At 31.3% G+C, this 11,790-nt stretch overlaps 1 protein-coding gene across 1 annotated transcript; it reads left to right on the top strand.

The window, feature by feature from the left end:
• The first annotated feature begins 9,742 nt into the window (after positions 1–9,742).
• Positions 9,743–11,249, top strand: LOC143241948 (crustacean hyperglycemic hormone 6-like). Its single transcript, XM_076485551.1, has 3 exons — positions 9,743–9,785; positions 10,052–10,263; positions 11,043–11,249. The coding sequence occupies exons 1-3, from the start codon at positions 9,783–9,785 to the stop codon at positions 11,155–11,157; spliced, it is 330 nt and encodes a 109-aa protein (XP_076341666.1). The 5' UTR covers positions 9,743–9,782; the 3' UTR covers positions 11,158–11,249.
• The last annotated feature ends 541 nt before the right edge of the window (positions 11,250–11,790 follow it).

The following is an 11,790-nucleotide window of genomic DNA, read 5'->3' as shown; positions in this document are numbered from 1 at the left end:
AAGATCCAACTGATATCCCAAACTCTTCAGCCATCTCCCTAACAGTCAGACGTCGATTTGTCCGCACCAGGGTGTTGATTTTATCGACATGTGGGTCGTCAGTTGACGTGGAAGGACGTCCAGGACGCTCATCATCTTCAATGGACTGTCGACCATCCTTAAAACGTTCATGCCACTTGAAACATGCCGTACGATTCAAAGCAACATCACCGTAAGCCGTGTTAAGCATAGCAAAAGTTTGAGTCGCAGATTTTCAAAGTTTAACACAAAATTTTACAGCAAGTCGTTGCTCCTTCAGGTCATTCATTCTGAAATCCGCCAAACGAAAAAATCGCACTTCACTTAAAACCGCGTAGCTAATACACAAATGAAGATATCTGCAATCGGGAAATGGCGTCGTAATCCGCTGATCTGTGCAAACCTAGCGACACCAAGCGGATTCCACTTGAACCAACTGGAGCCGCGCAATTCAAACAGTCCGCGGTTTTTTTTAACAGACCTTGTATATATCTTTTGTTACTGATTATTATTTTAATGTTTATTAATAATAATATTTCGTTGAATCTGATGTTTCATCCACAGCCACCAGAGGGAAATATCAACTTTAATAATACATAGTGATACAAAATACAAAATCTTAAATTTGTTTCCACATTTTCTACTTAAGATCCAAGCAAGTAGAGATTTAGGTCCAAGATATCACAGAAATGTACGAAGACAGGTACGGTATATTATATCTGTATGCCACTCCGTTGATTCTGAAGCCTGCCATGATCAGGTGGTTTAGGCACTCAAATAGTAATCTGAAGGTTTCGTGTTCGAATCCACGACGCAAACATGCTTACTGGGGAGCCACTGGGGAGCGCATTGATCACACTTATTACATTACACAGTATTAACTGAATGAATATTTAAATCATTAATAATAATCAATCCACAACAGGTGTATTTTTTGGATGTTAAAAAAGTAAAAATTAAAATAGGAAAATATTGATGAAACTATAACCAGATGGATATAGAACTTCTTAGCCGATAGAACTGACAATACTAAATGTTTTTTTTTTATAACGATAACATTTAATATTAGTGTATAAGTCAAATAACTTACAACTTCTGAGAAAATAACCTTATAACTCTACAAATACAACGAAAAAAGATTTATTATTTTGGAATTTCGCACAAAGCTACTCGTGGTGCTATCTGTGCTAGCCGTCCCTAATTTATCAGTGTAAGACTAGAGGGAAGGCAGCTAGTCATCACCATCCACCGCCAAATTTTGGGCTACAATTTTACGAATAAATAGAGGGATTGACCGTAACATTATAACGCCCACACAGCTGAAAGGGCGAGCATGTTTAGCGCGCCCGGGATGCGAACCCGCGATCTTCAGATTACGAGTCGCACGCTTTAACACGCTTGGCCATGCCGGGCCAACGACATAGAGTAATAAGTTTAGTCCTTAGGCTTCAAAAATTCACTCCAATAAATCGCTATGCCAAATTAGCAACTTATTCATTTTTAAATGAATTACATTTCATATATGATAAATTTGAAAAAGGTGATAAATACATGGCTATTTTCATCTGCAAACATACGAAAGTATTTTTTGTAGCGTTTGAAAGTCCATAAGCGTGAGTTATTTTACTTGTAATTTCACTAAAATATTAAATATTAAGTTTGCTATAAGGAGAATATTTGTCATCAGTAAATATGTGACCAAAGTATCCAAATCAATCTGGTTTCAAATAAATTCTCAATAATTTTCATGTTGTAAAATAACACGTTTACGAAACTATCGTAACAGCCAAAGAGAGTGACAAACAGACTTACCATACAGATTTCCACTTAAAGAACACTGTAACGTTGGTGAGTGGAAGATGTAAAATGATAAGACAGTAGATATCCTAAGCTTTTATACCTATCTGTCATCAATTAACCTGTTATTGCTCAATTCATAAAATCCAAGAGAATCATAGAAATATGGAGAAAAATATTCCGCTGGGAAAAAAATTCTCATAACTAGACATTAAATATGATTATTAATACATTCACGTCTTACTTCAATACCATACTTTCAACTAATTCCCATATTTATTTAACACCATAATTATATATCTTGTATCGTTGTGTGAAGAATAAAAGTACTTCTTTTTTCAAACTGCTGTAACAGTGGCCATGTTGCAATATAGAAAAATAACCTTAATCTGTTGAATTGTTTTGCAGGAAGTTTTTATTTGAGAGTTTCGTATTCATGTTTGTCACGATTGGAGTCTCAATCTCTGTTTTTTTAAGGTATTTTTGGAAACAAATAGTATCTAACAAGAACTAGTTCTGGAAGTCTCTGTATATTATTTATGAACTTGTAATTATTAAGAAGGTTGATATGATGTAATTATTGCCGAATCATGAAACTTAACGAACAGGAACGTGTAATTCACCTGTTTTTATGATTGATTACAGCTCATTTAGAATATCATAAGATAATAATTATATAAAGATCTACAGTGATTTCACGTTTTCTAGAAAATTAAACTAAATTTATCTACAAGTTTATGATATCAAGAATAATGTTTAATTTCTCGTTTCTCCTCTTATAGTTACTAGTATTACAGTAAATGTTAAAATTAAAAGAAATATATCATCCAATTTTAAATTAAAAACCACCCATTTCCTAACAAGAAAGATAGTTGTATTAAACTTATGTGAAACAATGTATTTGAAATTTATAATTTTATTTTATAAGTTACTCCTAACAATGACAAGGAAATAATAACACGGTACTTATTATATAATTAGCAATTTGATCCCTTTTGTGTTTATACAGCAAGTCTACATCAGATGATCTGCTGTGTGCACCGTCAGGAATCAAAACCCTATTTTAGCATTGTAAATCGATAGAATTACCGTTCTCCCAGCAAGGACAATATTTTAAACTACCTGACAAACATGATTCTTATATTAAATATCGAGCATGACGAATGAAATAATTTGAATACTCGGTGAAAAATATGATGAAAATATACTTATTGTAATTATTTAAGTTTTGTTTGTTATTAATAAAATAGGGCCTGGCATGGCCTAGCGCGTTAAGGCGTGCGCTTCGTAATCTGTGAGTCGCGGGTTCGTGCCCGAGTCGCGCCAAACATGCCCGCCTTCCCAGCCGTGAAGGCGTTATAATATGACGGTCAATCCCACTATTCGTTGGTAAAAGAGTAGCCCAAGAGTTAACGGTGGGTAGTGATGACTAGCTGCTTTCCCTCTAGTCTTACACTGCTAAATTAGGGACGGCTTGCACAGATAGCTCTCGAGTAGCTTTGTGCGAAATTCAAAAGCAAGCAAACTCATAAAATGGTAATCGATAGTAACCCACTCTACCTTTAAACACTCAGCTCTTTTATTTTCAACAAACCTTTTGCAGAACGAACCCAAAATGTAGTGGTAGTTTGCCTGTACAGTAACATGGGATTAAGATCAACAGTTTATTGGCATAGCCCCTTCCAATAGCTAAAGCTTCATCTAGTATCATTATCTATGGTTATTGTTTAAACTAATATCACTTGACGTTTTTCAATTAAGGTAAACATCTAAAAAAATTGTGCTAATCTATAATTGGTGTTAATTAATAATCATTAATAACCGTACACACGTTTGATTCTTTAGAAAACTTTAGCTATAAACGGATAATTTACATTGATTGGCCTAAACAATATTTGTGTATGAGCAAGTTATTTCACCTTATAAATTTGATGCACTAAATAAGCTATCTATGATTCAAATGAAAAATAAAACTATAAACGTCCATGTTTAGTCTTAGATAAAGCTGTAGTGCAAATGTTAGACCGGTGTCTCACATGACTTTCTTCATATTTAAGCTTTTGTTATTGAATAACTTTGCACGTGTGAATTTTATTTGCACGAAATGGTGTCTTGATTTATCAGAACTTTTAATATATTTTACATATGTTTAAATAGTGTTTCGACAAGGAGAAAGAGAATTACAAATAAAATAAATATTTTAGCCTACATATATGATATATATATGTGTGTGTGTGAAAATACACTGATGAAACAATAACATAATGAATGACATGTTTATCACGCAGGTCTATACGACAAAGAACAAATCGAAAAAAAATATAGATTTGTTTACAGGATATAGTTTAAATATTCGTTATGTATTTCATTGCAATATATCAGGAAATTAGAAATAGAAGGTTGTTTGTTTTTAACTTTGTTCAAAGGTACACGCGAGCTATCGGCTCCAGCCATCCGTAAATTAGCAGTGAAAGTGAAAGGTAGCATGTCATCACTGTTCATCGTCAGCTCTAGGGTTACTCTTGTACAAAGGAATACTGAGATAGATTGGAACATATAACGTCCTATCGACTGAAATAAGGAGCAGATCTGGGGGAAGAAAGATTCGAAGCCGCCATGTTTAGATTAAGAGTAGAGTACCTTACCCACCTGCCATGCTAGGCCCAAAACGGTAGGAAACATAACATACATTTAGCCGATTAGATGAAAGTAACAGAAAAATATTAAATTTATTGAAACTAAAGTAGGGAAGGCAAATAATATTAACATTAAAACAGAGGCAAATGAGTTTGAAATGTGGCTCACAAAATAAAACCCATGTAAACTAAAGGAAGAGATGAAAACTGAGCTGATATTCAATTACCATCGTGCCTGCAGCACAGCGTTATGTTTGAGAAATTATTCTGTTAGAAACCTGGCTTCAATACCTTTATGTAGCTTGGTGTTTAATAATAAACACATAAAATATCAACATCAAACTTGAGACAACATAAAATCCATTTTAATAATTCTTTACATATTAATACATATTTTATAATTGAAAATACATACGTGTGTACGTATAAAGAGTTGTTGTTGTTTTGAATTAAGCACAAACCTATACAATGGGCTATCTCTGCTTTGCCCAACCACGGTTATCGAAACCCGGTTTTTAGCGTTGTAAGTCCGCAAAAATACCGTTGAGACACTAGAGGAGCGCGTATAAACAGAAACAACGGAATAATCAATATATCACTTTGGAATACTTAATTATGTTCAGTATTATGCAGTTACGATTCACTTTCCATCTCTCTTTTCCTGACTTTGTTTTTTGAAAATGAACGAGTACATTAACGGTTTCTATATGCACTTATTCTGAGCTAGCCAGTATATATCAAAGCTAATGATAGTTACTGCCTTTCCAAGATTAGTCGACAATAAGAAATAATAAATATTTTACCTTTCATTATGTTAAAATCATCGGTTTTTCCTTAGAAATTACTTCTTTGCTTCCGCTCAAAGAACGATTCAAGTCTCAGCTTTTAGAAAAATCTATTATTTCAAATACAGTTTCTTATAATAGTATGTTGTTCCCAATTTATGACTTTTTCCCACCAGTCCTAGGTTTTTTAGTCCACAGGTATTTTTAAGTGGCCGTGGAGAGTGATGCACCATTAAATTTTGAAAAACCAAAAACATTTAAATCAAAACGTAAATATGAGTTTCACAAGTCTAATTCCTAATGCAGATTACTGTATAATACATAAAATATTTTAATGTGTTCCTCCTATATATACTGTTTGTTTTACTATAACAAAAAGATGAAGTAGAACAGTAATTTAACCACATTTCAGTGGTATCTTTTGAAATCTAAAACAAACACGAAACTTCTGTTATATAAGTATTAAAAGAATGTTTAGCGATTTTAAATAATCCATAACAGTAGAATTTTAGCAATAAAAGCAGACTAGAACAGGATTATTTATAAGCATAATTATGACAGTTTTATTCGATCTTTCTAATTTGTTTGTAGTTACTACAGTACCTAAAGGAACGTCGAAGTAAAATCATAGAAACAAATGCAAATGTATTACGTCTAAGTGAAAGGATATTGTTTGAATAGTTATATTCACTTTAACTTATAAGTATTTGAAAGTTTTACGTGAACAACATCGTATGTACAATTTCACAATAAAATCTGTTTTGAACGTGTAAATATGATAATAAATATTCAAATAAGTCACAATAAATATCTTAAACATCTTTAAACTTCTACTTATTAAAGGATTAAAGTCTTAAAACATCATATAGTAACTAGTTGTTTTAGTTTCTTATGATACATGGAATAAAATTGATAGCCTTCAATTATCAGTTTGAAATAAACTGTTTGATTTTACTGTTAACATTTATTTATTTCTCTTTGGAAATGGTTGTTTTTTAACATTAAATTGGTATAATATATTTTTTAATTCTTACCTTTATTTTAATAAAATAAGCTCAACAAAGAGTCACGAATAAATAAATTGTTTTCTGGTTGACATCACTTCTTCAAATGTTTGTGAAATATGCAAAAGGAATAAAAATAATTGGTTTGATATTCTATAAGTTTGAAAACCAGTATAGATTTTTAGGTAATCCAAGTTTATTTAAAATCAAATTTATTCATAATAAACTATAAAGAGATTAGAGATACATATGTTACTGTTGAAAACAATTTGAGCTACATAACATCAAACTATCAATACTTATTAGTTCATTGATTTCTCACAGATGATACACCTTCCCTAAGACTGTTGATGTGGGGATCTAGTCGTTTCTAAAATACATATAGAGAAAAAATATTTATACTTGACCACTAAATACAAATAACTGTCAGTAATAAAATTCGTCAAGGAAAAAACACTTCAATAGATTGGCGTTGGTTTCTTAATACTAAGATAATCTAAAAACAATTCTGAAAAAAAAGAAATGAGTTGCTATAGAATGACACGTCATCACATAATGATATAAAATACTAATTATTATTTCCATAAACACTTGGGAGTACATCTGAATTACTATTGTGAATTACGACTTGAATATACTAGTAATCATAACATTTACTGTCTCGAGAGGCGGAAATATACATACTAAGGTTGATTTTTCCAGTTTATTTTTTGAGATCGTTTCAATGGAATGATAGGTGGTTAATTTCATGACTTCCACACACAAAAGTTGATATTCCCCAATTGGAAATCACTATGCTAAATCATGTATATAAAATACAGGATTACTTTTAAGCATGCTGTTACGTATTTTACATTTAGTACGTATCGACATTCAATTACCTTCTAAATTCAACTTTCAGGCTGTTTCAAATGGTAATACGTAACATATTAAATCACAGACTCGTCCAAAGTCAATTATAAAAAGTAATTAGAGCTATAAATAAATAAATAAACAGATTTGTAAATTTATAACAATGAAATACCTGAACAAATTTTAGAAGTAATTCAACAAACTTAAGTTTTATTTTCTTAAACATTTTCTTTGTTACATGTCTCCTGTCGTACTGGGTTTAAAGAACTCTTTATCGTAAAAAGAAATACTGTAAATCGTATACTTTTAGTGACGTCAGTAAAAATTATATCAAATCTGTCTGATGTATATGATACAATCTAATTTAGATTAATTAGAAACTGATTTTCTCAAGTATTTATATTGGAACTATGTTCAATAAAGATGAGATTTTCTCTTCCCCCGAAGGAACAGTGGTACATCTAAGGACTTATACTTCTAAAAAGTGGATCTCCATACCCGAGGTTGGCAGAACACAGATAGTTCTTTGTGTAGTTTGTGCATAAGAAAAAACACACAAAACGTTCTTTCATTCTCAAATACAACTGACAAAATATTGTTTTATTAAAATCAAACAGAACTTAAATAATTACGATAAGTATCTTTACGTTGTATTCAAATTATTTCATTCATTCGATTTTGATATTTAATAACAATCATGTTTATTAGGTCGTTTAAAATATTAACACTACTGGGACAGCGGTTAGTCTACGAAATTACACCGCCAAAATCAGGCTTTTATTCTCATCAGGAGACACAGCAGATTAACCGATGTAGATTTGCTGCAAAAGCATAAATATTTAAATTATTTAGTTTCAGTTTACATCGTATCAGTTTTTCAGTTCACATATTTAATATATTTTATTAATTTCCGTGTATATATATGTCTGAATATTCCATATTGACAGTTATTATACACATAAAACGTTTTGACCAAATATATATCTTTTCCTAGACTAGCTCAGATATCTGTGGTGTAGCTTTACACTAAATTTAAACAAACAAACAAACCCTTAATTCTGATATTCATTCACCAAATTGTAAGCTATAAACTAATCATTTTTTTATTAGCAGTTAAAAGTAATTAACCAAAAAATTATTTAAAATACACAAAGTTAAACGAAATTATTAAAATGCATCCCCATAAGTGTGGTGTGCTATTTCAGATTACTGTCGACAAACGTAAATATTATTTTTAGTGTGGTCCTTCTAATAATTTTATGTTTTAACTGGAACAAATGGAGAAGAAAACAAAATTTGTAACAATTCTTCCAGAAATTATTTCTATTAATTTAAAACAATCATAAAGCTACTATTGTATGTTCGTTCTAACAATGTTGGCTCGGCATGGCCAGGCGTCTTAAGGCGGGCAACTTATAAACTGAGGGTCGCGGGTTCGACTCCCCGGTGGCTCCAAATATCCCCGCCCTTTTAGCCGTACGGGCATTATAATATTACGGTCAATCTCACTATTCGTTAGTAAAAGAGTAGCCCAAGAGTTGGCGGTGGGTGGTGATGACTGGTTGCCTTCCCTCTAGTCTTACACTGCTAAATTAGAAACGGATAGCACAGATAGCCCTCGAGTATCTTTGTGCGAAAAACAATCTAACAATGTTTGGGTCGTTTTTTTTAATTAATATTAACGCCATTTCAGAATTTAAAACGGATGAAATGCTGATTACATAATAAGTGATGCCCTTAAGTGGATATCATACAATAAATAAAACATAAATAACATACTTTATAAAATAAACTTTTAAATATATTATTGGATTCAAGTTTAATACGACTAAATGGCTGATTTTTAATTTAAAATGGGAAATATTGTTTTTAATTCTAATGTCTACTGTTGTACTAGTAACTGTAACAGAAATAACGAAAATCTAAACATTATTCTTGATATCATCACCTTATAGATAAATTCGGCGACTAAATAAAAGTAATGAGAAAAATCAATTTAATATTCTGTAAGTCATAAAAGAACTGTACATCTTCATGTAATTAGAATCTAATGGTATTTAGCTATAATCAATTGTAAAAATAGAAGAAATACACATGTTACTATTGAATAAGCTTCGTGCTTCTCCGGTAATAATGTAATATCAAACTCTTTATAATAAGAAGTAAATAAATGATACACAGAGACTCCCAGAGGTAGTTCTTGTTCGATGCTATTCGTTTCTAAAAATGGGATAGAAGAAAATAGAGATTTACACTCAAATCGTGACAAACAACTATAAGAAACTCTCAAATAAAATTTTCTGGTAAAACAGTTCTACATATTAAGGTTGTCTTTCTTTATTGCTACTTAGCCACTCTTACAGCAGTTTCCAAGTAAGAAGTACTTCAATTCTTCACACAACGATACGAGAAATGTAATTATGGTGTTTCAAACATTTGGGAATTAGTGGGAAGTATGGTATTGAACTAGGACGTGAATGATTTAATAATGACATTTAGAGACCAGAGAAGAGAAACTTTCTTCTCGGGTGACATTTTCTTTCATTTCTTTATAATTCTCTTGGGTCTTTTGAATTGAGCAATAACAGGTTAATCCGATGACAGATACATATAAAAGCTTAGGATATCTGTCTTCTCATTCAGAATCTTCCACTCACCAACATCACAGTGTTCTTTAACTAGAAATCTGTATGGTAAGCCTATTTCTCACTCTCGTGGGTTAATATGATGGTTTTATAAGCGTGTTATTTTACATTATAATTATTCAGAATTTATTTGAAACCAATTTGATATAAACTCTTTGGTGACATATCTACTGATATTCTATATTCTCGTTACAGTAACCTTAACGCTTATTTTTTTGCAGAATCACTAATTACAGTTTAATAAACAATAACATAACTCACGCTTAGGTTTTAGGCTTTCAAACTCAACAAAACATTATTTCGTTTCTTTGCAGATGCCAATGACCATGTTTTTATCACTTCCATCTGTTGTATTATTAACGTTCCTTCTAACAACTTCATGTTCTTCCCAGTTAAGTGAAAAACGTGGTTTTACTGACCAAGGATGTATGGGAACTTACGACAGTACTAAGCTTGCTCGGTTGAATCGAATCTGTGAAGAATGTTATAATGTTTACCAGGTTCCACTCATTCACAAATTCTGCAGGTAATTTTTAAGAACTGGTTATTATAAAACTTTAATAGCTAGACAGAGTCTGAAAAAGACCAGTGGATACAGCCCTCGACTTTCACTCTGGGGGTTGTGATTTGGAATTGCCCTTACCTAACATATTCGTCCTATATTGTTTTCCAATGGGCTAGCCACCGAGGTATAAAATATCTATCCTTACAAATATATTGGTCAACACCAAATTATTTAGGACTAAAGTATAAAGAGATAAAAACTGGGTGAAAATAGATGAAATCCGTGTACGTGTGTGAGCTGTAACGATAAAAATAATGTGAAAATTGATCAGTATTTGCTCTTAAATTTTATACTAACCTTGTGTTCTTGATTTTCTAATATTACATAGACACATATAATAAAACTATATCAAAATATATCATTAAAGTAAGTAAAGATAGTTTTATCAAGATGATGTCAGGTTCCAGAAACCTCTACACCTCCAATTTCAAATAGAACCATAGCCTTAGCCATTAGCCAACGTAAAGTTACGTTGATATAAATCTATTGTTTCACACTTTACAATTTTCTGTGGTTCTCATAAATATCACATTTCTGTTATTTCCTTGAAGATTCTGTACTTGATTCTCGAAAGATTAAAATAAAATAAAAAAAATGTTTCGTATGTAATTATACTAAAGAAGATATGTTAGAAATATATCCTATTCTGTTACAATAAATAATTTTGTTATTAATTTATGTTTCACAGAAGAGAAAAGAGTAAGGATATAAGTGTTAAATATCTTAAATCTTTTGTTCAGATCGAACTGCTTCAAGAACGAAATGTTCACCGACTGTATCAAGGTTCTACTTCTTGAGTCTGACGAACAACAATTAAATAGTATGGTGGGAGAATTATTTGGAAAAAGGAAGTAATATCTTCTGCTGAAATGGAATATGTTAGCTTGATAACTTGATCCAATCTTCTGTTCAATTCATGAAATAAAGGCAGCATATTTAAAGATATATTTCTAAGGATTGTTGGCTATGTTTTATAAAAGTAAATTACAACCAATTTCTCTTTATATTGTGACATTACCACCTATCATGCGGATTCTATGAGTGAATTATATACATAAATCTCTAACTTTAACTCTAACACAAAAATTATGAACTTATCGTTTCATATGCGTTTCAACATACGTCGTCACCATATTTCCTTTCCATCTGTCTAATTATTGACTGATATTTCTTGATCAGCTTATATAACTTCATTTCAACGCTTTACACTCCTTCCAATCCTTCCGAGATTCGTTTGTTAAGTTACATTTTGTTGTGTTTCTTTCCTGTTACGAAAACAGTATATATAAAAAAAATATACACGTAACAAACGTTAATCTGTCATTATTAACTGGCTACTATCTAGCCACGTGGAAAAAAGCAATAATCACTGTAATATCTATAAAACAAATAAACAGATTAAATCCAGGAAATTTTAGCTCCATTAGTTTGTTACGTTATCTTTGTAATCTTATGGAATAAATAACATCAATCAGACTTATAATGTTA

The sequence above is a fragment of the Tachypleus tridentatus genome, chromosome 1 (genome assembly GCF_004210375.1).
Source record: "Tachypleus tridentatus isolate NWPU-2018 chromosome 1, ASM421037v1, whole genome shotgun sequence".
In the NCBI taxonomy this organism is placed as follows: Eukaryota; Metazoa; Arthropoda; class Merostomata; order Xiphosura; family Limulidae; genus Tachypleus; species Tachypleus tridentatus.
This window is presented reverse-complemented; position numbering and strand designations above follow the sequence as displayed.